Raw genomic sequence first — 19,841 nt, 5'->3', positions numbered from 1 at the left:
TCCCACACTTTCTGCTTTTGTTTATGAAATTGCATAATTTGTTTAAGAACTGAAGTATTACTGACATTTAATGGATTTAAGTGGAGAATTTAATAACAGTTTACCATTGGAAACATTGATTTTACCAGTCCTGGTAATTTATCATTGCTAAAACTAAATTTGCTACAGAAAAACCATCTCAAAATTGTTATCCCCATAATCATTAAGTTTTACAAAAGTGTAAAAGAAAAGGAATAAAAACAAATTATAGTTACCTGTGGTAACTGAATTGTTGGTCTTGGTGTTGGTTGACTTGGAGTTACACTAGCTGCTGCTGATGACTGCCTTTCCTTTAAAACAGCTGCATGGATAATGGGCCCCAGATACCCATATTCTGTGATGTAATCTTCAACAGTATCATTAGCAGATCGCAGACTCTTTAGTACTGGCGGCAAGTATTTCTGCATAAAAAAGTATGAATTCTGACAAATGTACTAAACAACTGATAAAAATTCTCATTCAATACACTTTCTATTCTTCACTGTTAATTAAACTCTATAGAAACATTAGTAGTATTATCTTAAACTCTATAGAAATGTAAGTAGCATTAAGTAAAACTAATAAATATAAGCAGCATTAAGTTAAACTATAGAAATGTAAGAAGCATTATGTTAAACTTTATAGAAATATAAGCAGCATTTTGTTAAACTCTACAGACACAGAAGCAGCATTAAGTTAAACTATAGAAATGTAAGAAGCATTATGTTAAACTCTATAGAAATATAAGCAGCATTATGTTAAACTCTACAGAAATGTAAGTAGCATTATGTTAAACTCATTAGAAATGTAAGTAGCATTATATTAAACTATATGGAAATGTAAGTATCATTATGTTAAAATCTATGGAAATGAAGTAACATTATGTTAAAATCTATGGAAATGAAGTAACATTATGTTAAAATTATGGAAATGTAAGCAGCATTATGTTAAAATCTATGGAAATGTAAGTAGCAGTCTGTTAAAATCTATGGAAATGTAAATAGCATTATGTTAAAATTATGGAAATGTAAGTAACATTATGTTAAAATCTATGGAAATGAAGTAACATTATGTTAAAATTATGGAAATGTAAGCAGCATTATGTTAAAATCTATGGAAATGTAAGCAGCATTATGTTAAAATCTATGGAAATGTAAGCAGCATTATGTTAAAATCTATGGAAATGTAAATAGCATTATGTTAAAATCTACGAAAATGTAAGAAGCATTACATTAAAATCTAAGTAGCATTATGTTGAAATCTATAACAAGAGGCCCAAGTAGGACCATTACTGCAGGATACATAACTTAACAATTGACCATTTCACTAAGCTGGTTTACATAGTATTGTAAAAACACTACATCAAATATCTCCCAAACTTTACATCATATATATTTAACCAATTTTATTATCTCCTGATAAAAAAAAATTCTTTCAAAATATAAACCCATAATTAATATGCAAAGTGTCTTGCTCATGACCAAAGTCATCCAAAATCTGATGATATAAAGTTTCACAGACTCTAGACAAGGTAACAAGATCAATCGGATGCAAGGCATTTCACTGATATGAGGAGATCTCACTTATAACAAAACATCTATGACAATTTTGTTGTTGTTGTGGGGTTTAATGCCATTTTTCAGCACATGATAGGCTATACATGGCAGCCAGTATTAATGGTGGAGGAAGAACCCGGAAAAACCCTGGAAAGAACCACCGACCCATGAGAAGCTACTGGCAAGCTTTCTCACATACCCACATTGGCTGAATCCATGACTCGAACCCATGCAGACAGAGGTCAGATGGCAGTGATCCGTAACAGAGAGCACTTTAGACCACTCGGGGCCCCATCTATGACAATGATAACATAACCAAATTTACCAAGGTGGAGCAAAATCCAAGTGGAATTAGGTCTCCAGACTGGTAACAAATTCAGCCAATCAGACCAAAGATTGCCTCAGTAATATGCATAGATCTTGATAACAATCATACTCATTAAACATCTTGTTACTATAAAGCTATTTAACATGTTTGATCAAAATCTGATTAGAAATATAATTAATTAATAATTAAGAAATATGGTTATTAGCATGTTGGCAAATCCAGTTAATATTATGCAAGGTCAAATCATTAATATCCATGAATTTAATTCATAATCATATCCAACAAAGATTTTGATGACATGGGCCTATTTACCAAGTTTGATCAAAATGTAATCAAAGTTAAAGTCTCTGGAGTGGCATAAAAAAACTCTGCCACTCAGATGCAAGATCATCTCATAAATAAATATAGGTTTTGCTCATTAAAAAAATCATCTGACATTTGACAGCATCAGCCTATTTACCAAGTTAGATTAAAATCCGGTCAAAAGTAAAGTCTCTCTAGCGGTAAGAGGCTCAGCCAATCTTATGCAAGACCACCTAATTAATATGCATAAATCTTGCTCATGGCTGTTCCAGTAGAACATATATGGGACCCAGAGAAGGCACTGTCAATATGATGTGGTCACTTATAGATGTGGTTTAGAATTCTGTATCATCTTCTTATGAGCTCTTTCAGTAATCAGAGTACCCTGGCATGTATTTTTGACAAACAGCCTTTACTCAGTACTGTGTATGTTTAAATGGAACAGCCCTCATAAAAGATATAAAGCTTGATGAATAAAAGCCTATTTACTAATCTTGAAAAAAACTATGATCTGAATGACAGTCGTTAAACTGTTGACAAGCTCTGCCAATCAGATATAAAATCACCTTAATAATATGCATCGACCTTGCTCATAATTGTACTAATACAAGATTTTGGTGATCTAAGCCCACTCACCATGTTTGATCAAACTTGGATCAGAACAAATGTCTCTAGAGCTGTAACAAACTTGGCCAACCCGATGCAAGATCATCTAAACATACAACGATATACACTTATCATATGCTTTAATAAACTCATGTGAGACACTGATCAAAATCCGACAAAAAATATGGCTCCCAGAGTGGAACCAAGGACAGCCAATCAGACACAATATCTTGATGATATGAGGCCATATTTCAAGTCTGATCAAAATCGAATAAAAAATGTGGCTTCTATAAAGCTCAATCAATCAGATCACCTCATTAATATGCATGTATCTTACTCATTACTGAGCTTTCCAAGATCGTGATGACATAAGAATATAGATCATTGATAAAAAGCCCATTTTTCAAATCTATTCAAAACTGAAACAGAAAAATGGCTTTCTGAATGGTAACAGGCTTAGTCAATCAGATGCAAGAACGTTTCATTAATATACATGTATCTGATCTGACTCATTACTGTACTTGTCAAAATCTTGACGATACAAGTGTATGTTTCCAGTCTGGAAAAAATCAAATCTAAAACATGCCCTCCAAAGCTGTAACATTCTCAGCAAATAAGGCCACCTCATTACTCTCTGTTCATCTCACTCATCACTTAATTATTGAACTCATCCATGATCTTAATGACATAAGTATACATTTCAAGTTCTATCTATATTAGAGCAGAAATACAGCCTCCAGCCTGGTAACAAGTCAGTCTATCAGACATAAAATCAACCCATTAAGATGTGTGAATGTCATTTATAAAGAAACTCTTATGAGATTTTGATGATAAAAGCCCATATTAAAATCATTGACTGAATTTGACTCAGACATCTAGACTTAGACAACAAGCAATTGTTGATGGATGACACACGATAAATGTCTTTAAAATCTAATACTTTGAATTCAACAATTTGTGTCAGGCACTAAATTTCTTTCATTTAATGGTTCAAACAAACCATCACTTTAAAGATTCAACAAACAAGGGTCCTTATCTTTAGCCAGTCCAGACTCAACAAGGGTCCTTCTCTTTAACCAATCCAGACCCAACAAACAAGGTCCTTCTCTTTAACCAATCCAGACTCAACAAGGGTCCTTATCTTTAACCAGTCCAGACCCAACCAACAAGGGTCCTTATCTTTAACCAATCCAGACCCAACAAGGGTCCTTCTCTTTAACCAATACAGACTCAACAAGGGTCCTTCTCTTTAACCAATCCAGACCCAACCAACAAGGGTCCTTATCTTTAACCAGTCCAGACCCAACCAACAAGGGTCCTTATCTTTAACCAATCCAGACCCAACAAGGGTCCTTCTCTTTAACCAATACAGACTCAACAAGGGTCCTTCTCTTTAACCAATCCAGACTCAACAAGGGTCCTTATCTTTAACCAGTCCAGACCCAACCAACAAGGGTCCTTATCTTTAACCAATCCAGACCCAACCAACAAGGGTCCTCATCTTTAACCAATCCAGACCCAACCAACAAGGGTCCTTATCTTTAACCAATCCAGACCCAACCAACAAGGGTCCTTATCTTTAACCAATACAGACTCAACAGGAGTCCTTATCTTTAATCAATCCAGACCCAACCAACAAGGGTCCTTATCTTTAACCAATCCAGACCCAACCAACAAGAGTCCTTATCTTTAACCAATCCAGACCCAACAAGGGTCCTTCTCTTTAACCAATACAGACTCAACAGGAGTCCTTATCTTTAATCAATCCAGACCCAACCAACAAGGGTCCTTATCTTTAACCAATCCAGACCCAACCAACAAGAGTCCTTATCTTTAACCAATCCAGACCCAACCAACAAGGGTCCTTATCTTTAACCAATCCAGACCCAACCAACAAGAGTCCTTATCTTTAACCAATCCAGACCCAACAAGGGTCCTTCTCTTTAACCAATACAGACTCAACAGGAGTCCTTATCTTTAACCAATCCATGCCCAACAAACAAGGGTCCTTTTTTTTTAACTGTTTGTACTTCTTTTGTACATACAATTTCAGTAATGAGTTTCCAAACTCAAGTCTGTAAAGGGGCTAAAATTCCATCAATAAAACAATGTCTGTTTTTTTTCAGTTGTATCTAGGATAAACTCCTCACAAGATTATCTTTACTAAAATCTACTTACATTATCAACCATTCCTAGCCAGCCCAACCCATATATAATGTACTTATGTCCACCCATTTCTAGACTGGTTCCTATTCTTCCATATCATTAGTGCCGTAAGTCCTGAAGATGAAACCCTGCCCACAATATTCATGATGCCATCAAAAACGTAAGTGTAAAATGGTTCATCAGCTATTAAGATATAAAGCGAAAACAAAAGTAATCATGATATATATGAGTGTTAACAAGGAACATATAAAGAAAAACTTAAAACAATGAGTCATGACCTTGCCCCATAAGACAAAACTATCAATGTGGTATGTGTCACACCTGCTACTGGATGATGTATGTGTTTATATATATATGAAGGTTCATCTCTTGACATCCATGACTCTTTAAGTTATACACAGCAGCAGAAACAGAGTTGTTGTGGTTGTTGTTGTTGTAGGGTTTAATGCCATTTTTCAGCTAACAATAGGCTATACATGGCGGCCAGTATTAATGGTGGAGGAAGAACTCGGGAAAACCCCGAAAAGAACCACCGACCAATGAGAAGCTACTGGCAAGCTTTCTCACATACCCACATTGGTCGAACCTGAGACTCGAACCCATGCAGACAGAGGTGAGATGGTAGTGATCCGTAACGGAGAGCGATTTAGGCCACTCTGCCACTCAAGGCTCCCCCAGAAAGAGAGAATGAAGCCTTCTATACTGACCCAAAACCTTACCTTAAAGATAGGATTACCAATGCAGTACACGAGACACTTTCTAATGACAAAATGTAATGACATCACGTTTTGACCCTAAAGATCAAAGGGTTCCATCATCATAGGGTAGAGAGGAAAATTTGAAAGAACAAACGTAAAATACTGACCTGTAACCTTGACCTTGAAAGCAGAACCCTTAATGTGGTAAATAATATCTTCTAATGATTATATACAAGTATTTTAAGACTGATTTCATAATATTTAATTGTTCTGAAGCTACGGATTAGAATGGAAAGTTTGACAGGAACTTTAAAAATACAGCCTTGACCTTTGACACTAAAAACAAAATACTTCTAATGATGATACATCATTAGACCAAGTTTCACCCATTAATCTCCAATGGTTCCAAATTTGTAGAGCAGAATGTTACATTTGATGGAATATGTAAAGTTTTGACCTCAAAATAGCACCCAAAAGAGGCATGTGACAAACTTCTCTACAAGATTTAGTTCTTTAATCTCAAACAGCTCCACAGTTATAGGGTGGAATGGAAAGTATGAGGGAATACTTAAAATGACGAGCAATGACTTTAATCTTGAAGACAGGACCCCAAATGTGGTATGTGACACACCTAAAGATGATACACATGTATACCAGGTTTCATCCCCAAGTCTTAAATTTATAAGGCAAAACCTAAAGTGTTGTGGACGGATGAAAGTAAAAGTCAATAGGACAAATACAAATTTGATTAATGTCTTCCTTACACATAGGGCTTTCTTAATGTTATCAGCAGCAATTTTATCAGCATTGTTGATGACAGGTCCATCTGTTGCAAGCTGCACTCTATCTCCAATGCTCCTGATATGTGGAAGCAGGAATGACTTTATCACCTAAAACAGAAAACTACTACTATATTAAAGTTCATTTTCAAACCAAGTTCATCAGCAGGGCAGAAAAAACACACCTGCCCAATACCAGAGACAAACTCAAATTAGATATACTTTTTCTTTAACTTTAATTACTGGCAGAAACTTTTAATGGGTAAAGATTAGCAGAAAGTTTATATGTAAAATAATCCAACACAATTTCAAGAATACATTCCATAGGTTTTTCTGAAGCTTCTTTAAACAAAAACAAAAAAAATTTGTGTTGTATTATATTGTCATATTTATGGGTAAGCTCGAATCTCAAAACCTTAAGTTCAATTTTCCACTTTGAGGCAAGATGACTTTTACAAAAATGTGCTCAGTCCCGATTAAACAAAAGATCAAAAATATTATTTTTTAAAATCCCAATTTAAAAGATACTTTCTCATTTAGAACAATATTTTATGAACCCATTTTATTAATTTAAACTTTATATCTAACTTTTATATAAAGTACACCCATCAACAAAGGATGAAATTCATGGACTCATGAGTCACTCATGGACAGTTTTCATTGTATGGTGTCTATGATATGATGTAATTATGTCACATTACTGTCATACTTGGATCATAAATAGGAATTACTTCATTTGGTTGTAAGTCAATACGTTAGGGTTTATGAAAACACATATAAACACAAGAATTCCTTTTTCTTCCTGAGGTTAGAAATGATTTTAGATTTAAAGGTTGCTAGAAATAATTTTTTTTAGAGACCCAATGAACAATATATACATCTGAAAAGAAATAAGACTCACAATGCATTAAGAAGAATTTCCCCTATATCTGATGATGATGCCATTTTCTTGCAAAAATAAGGAAACAGAAAACATAATTACTGCACAATTATCATTCACTGTACCTCTGATCCAAGCTCTCCAAGCCCTGCTATGGCCCCATACTGTGTAGCTAAAACTGTCTTGTCAGATTTCACCGCCTTGCAAAATGTCTTTGTTATGCGGGGTTGGATATTATTAATGCTTGTACTAAAATTTCTGAAATGAAAGAAAATACATGCAACTTAAGAATTTTAAGACCAATTTCAGCTTCAAAAATCAAATTCTGCCTGTAATTTACCTGCAGTAGAACCCTTAAAAATAATAATGATTGAAGACAAAAACTACATTCATCAATGAATTTATATCAATTTTAGGGACATTTTGTTTATAGTAAAAATAATTAGTGGCCCACTGAGATCTTTTACAAGCAATTTACTCGATATAAATTTTACAAATTGTTTATTAAAATAAACAAAGTCTTTCAATGGGAAAAATACTACTGACAGCTGCTACTAGAGTCTGTTATCCAATACATTTTGATAGCCAATGTGTTTGAGCATAAAATAAAAAGAGAATTTTCTTTCTGTGAGTGAATAATGGATATATTAGACATGTCTTGTATAGCTAAGGGAATACACATGCAGTATTCTGTTCCATTAATTGATATGCTACAAAACACAATGGCATTTTGTTGACCTTGATCATTATGCTATAGCAGGGTTCCACATTATTGCTATGGTGTTTTAGTGGAAACATCATGTCACTATGACCACGTGTTTAGGAGAAGTTGCAATGTAAAAGTGTTCAAAAGGGTCATCTATGCAGCCATTAATGGCGGCTGAATCATCATCATTTTAATAAAGAAACACAATGTCTATACACCCATCCCTTTAAGAGAAGATTTTACAATACTGCTACCATTGCTGCTATGTTGGAGGTCTAATCAGTAAGATGAGAATAATGTGTTGACATTTGGCTTATTCCAGCCACACCTTATTTAGTCATGATAGATGAAATTATTTTCCAACATGGAATTGTAGCTTTCTTGTTATGGAGCACATGCAAGTTAAAAACACCTACTTGCATATCTGTGCATTCAACCTGGCTGCAAAGTCTCTCAATGCCCAGTGATTGTCCACATCTGGTCTCATACAAAGCTGCTTGCACACTATACAGGTGGTCACAGCTGGCACAAACTCATGAAGCTAAAACAAAATACGATTTAAAAAAATGGATATTTTCATGCATTTTGACCTCTTTCACACTGTAATACTGCTGCATACACTAAATTAATCACATGACATGAATGCAGTGGTACTCTTACCCCTTTTAGTGTCATAAGCAGAAAAGGGTCTCCAAATGAGTTAAAGGGGGAGGGGAGGATATCGACATCACTCTTGCTACAATTAATTCTTCTGGGTCAGTTCTATGGCACACTAATTTCTTCTTGTTGTCAGTTTATCTACTTCCTAATATGCATATTAATCATTGGGATTTCATGCTATTTCTGAACAATGAAGGTTCTACACAACATGCATTCAAGATTTTAACACAGCATGAAATAGGCATATGAGTCATTGGTCTTGCCTGTTATAGCAAAGTCAAGACATTTGCATAACTCATTCAGGGGTCAAGCTATACTTGAATTTTAGGGGGAAGTGACTTCTCCTTGTGGACATAACAGGGAGAAGCAAGAGCTCAAAAGGGAGAGGTGGATGCAAAGCAAGAAATGCGATATATATATATATATATATATATATATATATATATATATATATATTTATATATATAATGTGTGTTCTCTTATTAAAAATTATGCCCTCTTACCTATTCCCCAGTATTCATATTTGCATTTAACATTGGATTTAAACAATACTTTTTTTTGGCCACATGTCTCTAAAAGGGAATAACAGAAACTACATCGTAATACATTTCAACTGAGTAACTAGATTACATTATTGTAATTGCAAGTTAGTAAAAATGCTCAATCAACTACCCTTAATTAAATTTTTTGATTTTATTTTCATACCTTCTATAAGTTCAAAATAATAACACTTTCAAAGATTTATACACTCGTTTTAAACAACCCCTGTACCATGTACATGAGAACAAATGCATACAGGTCTTCAGATCATACAGTTTGTCATAATTTCTTTGTTGCAGATAAAACATCACCGTAACTATTCATAGATAACACACTAAAATGCATAAAATTACAGACATGTCTCCTTTATAGTCGGTATATGAACTAAACCTTGTTTCCAACCATCTATTTTTAGAAGGAGTAGTTTTTGTAATGTAATCACTCAATTTTTATAGCTACATTACAATAGTCTATTGATAGGATTGCAAACTTATGGTTTATTTATTTGTCTATGAACTTGTACTAATTTTTATGCATTGGTTAAATAGAATATAATTCGCTGCTTTTTCCATATTTTTACAAATACAAGTCAAGTCAGAAAGCAATTTCAACCTTACAATGCTTCTCACGAATTCCACAACATAATATCATCTGACCTACATAGTTGCATTTTAAAGTTAAATTTTATACAGCATAAAAACTACGCTTTGCTTTCTATGAATTGTATATTTTTCTGCATATATCTGCCCGATGATTTACAAAAACTGACAATCTTATAAACTGGTACTACCCAGACATAATGATGTCTGATATTATTTCCCCGTTAGTGGTTCACTTACAGTTTCAAACTAATTTTATGATGAAATAGTATACAAAAGGAAGTTAAAATATCCAGATCACCAATTCTTATCTTAAAACACAAATTGATATTTACGTACTATTTGTTAAAGTTTCGAAACACAAATTTGTATGTTTTTATCATCAAAGGATAACATGTGGAAATCGGGCCATGATAGATGCTAACTTACTCGGGAATGTTGATCAAGCAGTTAGAACTACTCTTTCCTGTCTTTGTTCTTCAACCCCTGGTCCAAAGAGGGAAGGTCAAGGTCATTTAAAAATCTTGCTTAACATTTGAATCAGCATTTTTTTCTCCCAAATGGTTACAAGTGACAACCTTTTGGATAGACTGTAGTCAAATTCAGATTACAGAACCAGTACATTAGTTATTTGCTTTCAAATCAAAGTAATACAACATCTCTTTGTCCCAAACATAAGGTCAAAGCCATCTGAAGGTCATGTGAAACAATTTTTTTACTCTGCAGTTACAGTTCTCCTGTATGTTCACAAATTCTGAATCTTTAGAGTTTCAGGGTTGCTATCATACTTTAACAGTACCCTAAAATCAGTAGCCATAGTCTTTTATCTTTATTCAGCCACACCCCATGTCTATTCATACCTGAAGCTAAGTCAACTGAAGGTCTAGGTCATTTGAAGGTCTATTTATAGTTTAAAGACGAGGTGTCATTAAGCCTAATGAATTTTAAGTCGAACGTGAGAAAGCAAATTTTAAAGTAAATTGTGTTTCTACTAAGAATACTTACCCAATCACATTATTGTTAGGGATATAATCCTGCTACCTCATGAATCCAGCCCTACTAAAATATGAAAATTCTTTCCCTGGCTATCTTGTACAAAGGGCAATAACTCTTGCCCATTCCCTCCCATTGTCACTAGTTTTTAAGCTGAGCAATATGCTAATGAGGATGCTTATATGGTAGGGTGGTCAGGAGGTTTTTAAGTAATGTGATCAGGTAAGTATTCTTGGAGAAACACAATTTACTTAAAAATTTGCTTTCAAATACGTTCCACAATCACATCAACATTAGGAGAATAGGTAACAGGAGGAGGGAATGCTAAGTATCTGACCTCTACCTAAGGTATCCTTCTACGGAATGATGGTTAGATTTCCCATGTTAATGAAAACCCATTCTCCTAATTACATAAGCAACACAGCCTAGGGTCACTTGATCTGTAAACCCTACATATAGTTAAGAAAATAATTATTGAAATCTTCTTATCTGCAAAATTTCACTGGTAAATCCAGTGAAGCTGAGGGGCCATGTTGATTGTTTTAATTAGGTCTGGATGTCATCTGGGCTGCCGCCACCATACTACCAGATTAAAAGCTTGTCTCTGCAAAGTTAAATCTTTGGATAAACGTTCTTGAGGATCAGCTCTGCATACCTGCCAACAGTTTCTACTATATCTTGGAACAAATGCACAAAGGATGGGCTTGAGAGGTGATATCCTCTTTCCAGGCTCTCACCGGAAAGAGGTGCTTGTGCATGCCTCAACTTGCCTCTGTGCATTTCAAGTAGTGCTTGAGTGCATGAACAGGATTTTTCTTGGCCACTGCTCTTGACCTGTCTATGGAAGAGAGCTAGCAAATGACGACTCTTTGAGTGCTGACAAACAGTAACCTATTTTTGGATAAAAAGCCTGGTTGTGTCAAGAGGACCATAGAGCCATCCGATCTGAACTTAAGATTGTCTGGGTCAACAAAAAGGGCACATAACTCACTCACCCTGCATAGTGAAGCTAAAGCAAGAAACATGTTTTGTATGATGGTAGATTTAGTGAAATGTGGGCTAATTTACTGGAACTGAGCTATGTTAAAGCCCACAACAGACTCCATTTTGGAAAGAGAGTGAAGGATTTTGGACAAATCTGATCAATACTGGCAAAAAGATCTGACTTTTATCATGCCTGATATCATGTCTACCATGATGCCAGAATGTGTCTGATACCATGGAATGGTAGCCTGTGATAGTAATTGAGGCCATTTGTTTCTCCTTAAGAACCAGAGAAAACTGAGGTATTGCAGCACTCAGAAGGATGATATTACTGATATGGCACAAGTCCCTGAAATCACACCACTCTCCTTCAAAGACCTTCAGAGAGGTGGGTCTTCTTGTTCTCAAGATTATCTCCACTACTGAAGGTTTAAATTGCCTTGCAAGACTTTCTGGACAAAAGTCAAGCATGACGAAGACAGTCCAGACAGAAAGAAGTAGGGTTGGCTGGATTCTTCCTGGGTAGATTGCTAGACTGAGTAGATCAATAACCCAGGATATGTGAGAGATTGTAACAGTCCCCATCCCTGTTCAGCATCAGTCTGTGTGTACAGATGTAGATCGATTCCTTAACCCTGGCTCAAACTAGGCTTGTTCTTGATCTAGGAATTTTACATCCATCCACACTAACTCACCCTGAACAGGGACAGGGGTCATTACAACCTGCTGCATATTCGGGACAATCTGTTAACACTGCTGAACATTCCATCAAGTGATGTTAACAGGCAGTAGTGATTACATTCAGTCTGCTGATGACTTCGTTTGTGTGAGGAAGAAAGCTTCAGGTTAGCTTTCTCTATAGTGTTTGTGTATGTCATTGAAAAGTTAAAAATATTGTCAAATATAAATAATAATACTACACAGTTAAGCTTACACCAAAGTAGACTGCTAATGATGTGGCTTCAAAAGGAATATACTGTTATTGATGTGGCTTCAAAAGGAATAAACTGTTAATGATGTGGCTTCAAAAAGAATACACTATTAATGATGTGGCTTCAAAAGGGATACACTATTAATGACGTGGCTTCAAAAGGAATAAACTGTTAATAATGTGGCTTCAAAAGGAATATACTGTTAATAATGTGGCTTCAAAAGGAATACACTATTATTGATGTGGCTTCAAAAGGAATATATTGTTAATGATGTGGCTTCAAAAGGAATATACTATGGACACTTGGGATTTTTTCTTTTGGTGGACAGCTTTTATTGTGGTCATCCCCACATTGTAGTTTGTAACATTTACAAAATCCATTTAAAAAATTGGTACACTGCCCAAAAAAGATAATTCCCAGCATTTTTAAACACCAATTTCCTACAGTACAATGATTTCAGCATTATTGGAAAGAAAGTAAGTTACTGACAGATTTATACTTACATATTTACAGATTTATACTTACATATTTACAGACAGATTTATACTAACATATTTACTGACAGATTTATACTTACATATTTACTAAGAGATGTATACTTATATATTTACAGACATATTTATACTTACATATTTACTGACAGATTTATACTTACATATTTACTGACAGATTTATACTTACATATTTACTGACAGACTTATACTTACATATTTCTCAAGATACAGGGTCTGATTGTCCATCAGGGCTTTAACCATCCTCATCAGGTAGATTAGCAAGGCCAGGTTGTTCTGAACCACATTTATCTTCACCTTATTAAATATAAATCAGCATTGTTCTGAACCACATTTATCTTCACCTTATTAAATATAAATCAGCATTGTTTGGAACCAAATTTATCTTCACCTTATTAAATATAAATCAGCATTGTTCTGAACCACATTTATCTTCACCTTATTAAATATAAATCAGCATTGTTTGGAACCACATTTATCTTCACCTTATTAAATATAAATCAGCATTGTTCTGAACCACATTTATCTTCACCTTATTAAATATAAATCAGCATAGTTCTGAACCACATTTATCTTCACCTTATTAAATATAAATCAGCATTGTTCTGAACCACATTTATCTTCACCTTATTAAATATAAATCAGTATTGTTCGGAAAACACATTTATCTTCACCTTATTAAACATAAATCAGCATTGTTTGGAACCACATTTATCTTCACCTTATTAAATATAAATCAGCATTGTTCGGAACCACATTTATCTTCACCTTATTAAATAAAAATCAGTATTGTTCAGAAAACACATTTATCTTCACCTTATTAAACATAAATCAGCATTGTTCGGAACCAAATTTATCTTCACCTTATTAAATATAAATCAGCATTGTTCAGAACCACATTTATCTTCACCTTATTAAACATAAGCATGAATTAAATAAGAAAAGAATAAACTACGTCAGTGTCAACAAATCCACCATGATCTCCCTTTGGCCCAAGTCATTCACAGATAACATCCAAGTCCTGATGTACTAAAGATAATATATCAGCTGAGGATGTTCGCAGATATATCTGGGATTAAGGATCTGGTGTGCTGTTTGAAGCTTATCCATGGATGTTTCCTCAAATCTATTGGCAATGTTCTCCTTAAGATTGTCTATGAAGATGTTTGCCACATTCTGAAACAATATTCTGCTCTGCTGAGTGTCCACCACTTTTACTCCTTTGCACCAGTTCTCTGCAACCAAATCATACACAATATGCAGCTCTTCACCATTGTCAATTTTCAGCTGTTCCAGAGTTTCCATTGTAGTTTTGATCACAACATTCACAAGCTCAATATCTAATTTGTCTTTCTGAAATACACGACACAACTTGTTTGCAATCTTTAGTGTATGCAACAAAAATGGAGACTGTCTCACTTTCAGAAGTAATCCCAAGGCCTCTGGACAACTGGTGGCTGCTTGGTTTTCTAGTGTGTTAACTAGAGCTGGATACACTTCATAGACTGCTTTCACAGCATTCTCTAATGAAAGCCACCTGAAACTGGCAGGTTCCTTTGGGTAAATTTGTTTAATATTGTCAGCAATAACAGATTACATTTCCCTCAACTCATTTTACCAGATTGCTGAATTGTGATAATAATGGAAAACATTCTTTATAGTGGTGTGACACTCCTTGAATGAATCCACATCTTTGAAAGCTTGGCCTGCACACCATTGAGACAAATTAAAGTACTGGGAATACTGGTGGCAAAGAGTTCTGGTGATTACTACAAAAAGTCAAATCAAAGTACTGACAAAACGTGTTGGTTATGAGGTCTGATGATCAATAGCATGAGTCAAATTAAAGTACTAAAGGCTATGAGATCTGGAGATTAATGCAATCAGCCACCTCAAAATATTGGGAAAACAGGTGACTATGAGTTCTGTTGATTAATAACATGAGTCAAATTAAAGTACTGGTGGCTATAAGTCAGGAGATGAATACTATCGGTCACATCAAATTACTGGGACTACTGATGGTTTAGATGACTCAAGTGATACAAAATTAAACAATATCATATGGAAGAACATAACTCCATAGTCATTAAAGGTTCATGTTACTATCATCAATATACTGCTTTACAATAATCATAACTTTCTCTTCTAGAAAGTCTATATAAACATTTGAAACATTATTTCAGGAATCATTTTGATTATTTAATTTTAAAAGCATTTTCTACTGTTGTTTCAAGTATTACCATCAGTGGAACAATTTGCAAGGGAGATAATTACTATCTGAACTACTCAAATCAAAACATGTTTATGCTTTTCTTCCAGGTGTCACTTCAATATATGTACCTTGTTTACTAAATAAATAACATCATGTCCATGACAAACATTCCCTTGTTTCTTTTTGCAAGCATGAACTCAATGAAGAACTTTCACCCACTAAAATTTTTCAAATTATTACAAAAAGGTATCTAAATACTTTGACATGGTTCTATTTTGCACAGCATACTTTACTGCCAGTTTCAAACACGTCCTGTGGAGTTATTTCTTTCAACCTGCAATGACATCTAGAACTTGTAGAATCGTTAATAATGCAAACTTTTTCTTCAGCAACGCAGCCCTTGGGCCAATGTACTAGTCCTCATGTGGCCATCATGGTGATTTGAGTCTGAGACACCTGCCTTAGCATGTAACCAAGTTTTCTGCCATTTTCTGGTGATTTTCCCATTTTGATACTGCTCACTTATCACTCCACCAGAGTATATCTGAGATGGAACTTTGTAGAAAATCCACCAATGTGTTCCAACTTAGGTGCAATCATTTACCTCAGTTTCAGTTGCCTCTGATCAGAAAGGTCAGTGGATCTCAACTTTGTTAAAAATGTTATTAGAACATAAAGTCTATTACTATTATTAGGGATACAAACTATATTTGGTAAAAGGGAATGGACACAATACCATAAGCATGGAGGAAATTAAAACCAAAAATAGTAATGAGCATTAAACCTTTGAGATATTACAGTATTTATCCAATGATAAGCCCATGCTCGATGACAAGAACAGGCTCACAATTAGTAAAAAAAAGGGATAAAAAGTTGTGAATTTGGACATGAATTAGTGAAAAATACCATGACAATAACTCCATCCACTCTGACCGTCAATACTACACTATATCAAGATCGCAATATAAAACTAAAACACTACATATCTGCAGAAATATATCTGCATTTCTATTTATTATGGTATTCATAAACTTCACTTGTTCTTGTGGTTATTTATCAAGACATGATACTGTGGCAGACTCGAACTTCCTCAACTGCTTGATCGTACAATTGTTTTCTAAACAGTTCTGACTTTTTGCCTGCTGGTTGATCTTGGTGACTAAAATTGGTGACAAATATTCTGCAGCTAAGGAGGACCTAAAGTCTGTCTTATTATTCCTCACTAGAGAAAATACACTTTCGCTGTCACTGCTGCTGTAAAGAATGCACAGGAGCTGCAGCACTTTTGGTTCTTCCACAGGAAAATTTGGAAGTGATTTTCAAGTCTGGGAACATTTGTTGGAACAAATGTTTTGCATGGTCTCTGGCTGATAAAGGCAGATTGTGTTCAACAAGGAAATTCACAAATAATGCTTCAGTGTTGGTAGCTTGCAGGTCTTCCACCGATAAATAATGCTCCAGTGTTAGTAGCATGCAGGTCTTCTGCTGATGGCTTAAAATATTTCAGAGCTGAAATCTGGGAATTCTTAATTTTCTCGACTTCTACGTGTTTTTTTGCAACCGATGTGCTTCCTCACATCATCTCTGCCACCATGCCCAATACTACAATTTGTGGCACACTGTGTGCAAAAAGCATGATGTATATCAATGTTTAATGGCAGAATGCAGGGCCAATTTTTGAAAACATTCCAAATTAAACTTCACTTTTTGAGCAATACATTTCTTTTTCCTTGGTGGTGAAGACAATTTCAAGATCTTACATGTGATGCTGAACGGTAAGTCAAATCAGTGTTGGTGACGCATGTGCAGAGCAAAATTCTGGTTTAGGCCCTAGTTTCTCTCAAAAGCATTTGTAAAACTACTCTTATTCATATAGATTAAAATAGGCTAAAATGCTTGTTACCTGGCCAACTGTACTAATCGGCTGTAGCTCTACTAATATTGCGACCAGCAGTACCGGACGGTTTTGGCAACTGTGAATTTAGTGCTTAACGGGAAATCTGTTATTTTATTAAAGATTAAAAATAATTGAGAATTGGAGAATTCGCGAATTTTTGCCTTGTGGTGAGAATCTGAATCTCTGAAAAAGTCGTGAAATTCACGCCAAATTCTTGAGGGTTGGCAGCTATGCAAGACCCACCCCCAATTTTGGCCACAATTCTGGCAAATATATTTATTAAAGCTGTATTTGCCCAATTACAAGCCCATACCCAATTGGCAGCATATGCTAATCATAGGGGATATACTATCTTATCAATCAGTAAAATGAATTTTTGATAACAATTTTCACTGAATAAGTCAATAATGTCGACCACTAATTCAGAAAAGTAGCTTACCTGTGAAAATGCTACAGTTAATAAATTTGCATAAATTTAATGACATAAAAATATCATGCCTGGATGAAAGAAAACAAACTGTTTAAAAATCCATATGGCATACTTTAAAACATGTAAACCAGACTAGAAATGACTCAATACTCCTTTACTTGCATCATTCTAACTGCACTTAGAATGCTCTGTTGGCCTAAGTGGCTAGAGCATCCACCTTGGATGTGGGTTCGAACCCTGGCCAAGTCATACCAATGACTAATTAAAAAAAGGGTACTAACTGCTGCCTCATTTGGTGCTGAGCATTAAGAAGTTAGTATTAGGAATGGTCATCCTAGTGTCAAGATAATGTGACTGAGTGGGACATGATGCTATATGTCTGCGGCATGATGCCCCAATGCAAGACATCACTATAAACAACCACACCAAGAAATAGTAGTGATATGACTGATTTTTTAAAAAGCCAAGTTAAAAATCCAGATCACACACACACACATACACTTTGCATTGTACCCAATTTAAAATGAAATGCACATCTTATACTACTTACATAGATTTTGATACATGTATGATGAATGATTTTCATCATTCTTAAGTATACATTCTTGGTCTTAAGCGGTGAACTCTGTTGAGAGGGTCCTGCAACCAAAAAGTCAGCTATTGTCTAAGGACCTGTATATATATGGAACATCATGACCAGCACTCTTTAAATAAGATTTAAATTTTGTATTGCTCTAACAAAGATATGAATGTGTACGATTTCTCGTTACATACCCCCTCAAAAATAAATGTGCTGAATCTAGGTAACATCTGATGAAGTCCTGGGTCAGTAGAAAGACTCTGTAAGGCTTCCTATGGAAAGGAAAAATAAATAAAAGAAAATCAGCATTTTTCACACAGTGGTCTCATCTTGTACATGGCTTGATTGATTTAAGAATGTAAACAAAAATGTCTTATAAAAGCAGATGGCTACAATAGTTTACCTTGAAACAATTGAGAAAATTGTAAGCTGCGTGTTGGCTACTAAACATGTCTCTTCTTAAATTTGAGTGGCAGGCGCAGGAGAAGTAGAACAGGTATTATTTTTGTATTGTGCATGTGTGGGATAGCTTTAATGTGGGACTTTTTAATATGCCCACCATAAGGAGAGGAATATAATGTTCTGATGTTGCCTGTTCCATACCAAATTGATTTTCACACAATAATTTTAACTCCACCATCTACAATTAGCAAATGGAGCCCCAAGTGGCCGAGTGGTCTAAAGCACTCACCGTTATGAATCACTGCCATCTCACCTCGGTCTGCATGGATTTGAGTCTTGGGCTTGGCCAGTTTGAGTACATGAGAAAGCTTGCCAGTAGCTTCTCGTGGGTCGGTGGTTTTTTCTGGGGATTTCCCAGGTTCTTATTCCACCATTTATTTTGCTCGCCAAGTATAGCCTATCTTTTGCTGAAAAATGGCGTTAAACCCTACAACAACAACAACAACAACAATTACCAAATAATGTGTATGGTTGTACTTAAGGTAAGAAAAAAACTATACTGATTTCAGGGTCAAAAGGTCAAAGTCACTGCAACTGAAAGAAGAAAAATGATTTCTACATAATGACAAAAGTACATCATCATGCACCTGGACCAATCTTTGTGGATGGCTTGTACTTGGGTTAAGGAAGAACCTTTACAATTATGATGACTGTTAATTATGGGGTAGGTGTAAAATGTGCCACTTTGATTACCAGGTGGTTTACTCTGTATCCCTATTGATCTACAGACTTTAAAGATGAATGTAATCCAGAAACAGTCCGGTTTTTTTTGTGTTGGAGAAATTATGTTATGAAAAGCACTACAGCACTTTCCCCCGACTTTCTGAAATGAATTTATGGAAAATTATTGCTTTAATGTACTGAAATGTTTTCACCTACCAGGAACATGATTTTGACTTATGTGGAAAAATTAAAGATATTAAAAGTCGGATTTCATGTATTCTAAAGATGTATTATTTAAATGTCATTTACAGTATTCCATACACTGATTATTTTAATG

The 19,841-nt window shown here is 34.9% G+C and overlaps 1 protein-coding gene across 1 annotated transcript in view; it reads right to left on the bottom strand.

The window, feature by feature from the left end:
* The window catches only part of LOC149799464 (transcription initiation factor TFIID subunit 6-like), a 53,511-nt gene that overhangs the window by 3,170 nt on the left and 30,500 nt on the right, over positions 1 to 19,841 (bottom strand). The window contains exons 7-12 of the mRNA XM_089958822.1: positions 18,574 to 18,651; positions 13,456 to 13,557; positions 8,457 to 8,581; positions 7,460 to 7,592; positions 6,440 to 6,565; positions 255 to 440 (exon numbers count right to left, since the gene is read on the bottom strand). Coding sequence (XP_089814948.1) covers positions 255 to 440; positions 6,440 to 6,565; positions 7,460 to 7,592; positions 8,457 to 8,581; positions 13,456 to 13,557; positions 18,574 to 18,651 — 750 coding nt within the window. The remainder of the gene's footprint in view (positions 1 to 254; positions 441 to 6,439; positions 6,566 to 7,459; positions 7,593 to 8,456; positions 8,582 to 13,455; positions 13,558 to 18,573; positions 18,652 to 19,841) is intronic.

This window comes from Sinohyriopsis cumingii, chromosome 5 (assembly GCF_028554795.1).
Source record: "Sinohyriopsis cumingii isolate HCF-2022 chromosome 5, ASM2855479v2, whole genome shotgun sequence".
In the NCBI taxonomy this organism is placed as follows: Eukaryota; Metazoa; Mollusca; class Bivalvia; order Unionida; family Unionidae; genus Sinohyriopsis; species Sinohyriopsis cumingii.
The sequence above is the reverse complement of the archived record's forward strand: the minus strand, read 5'-3'. Positions and strand labels throughout refer to the sequence as shown.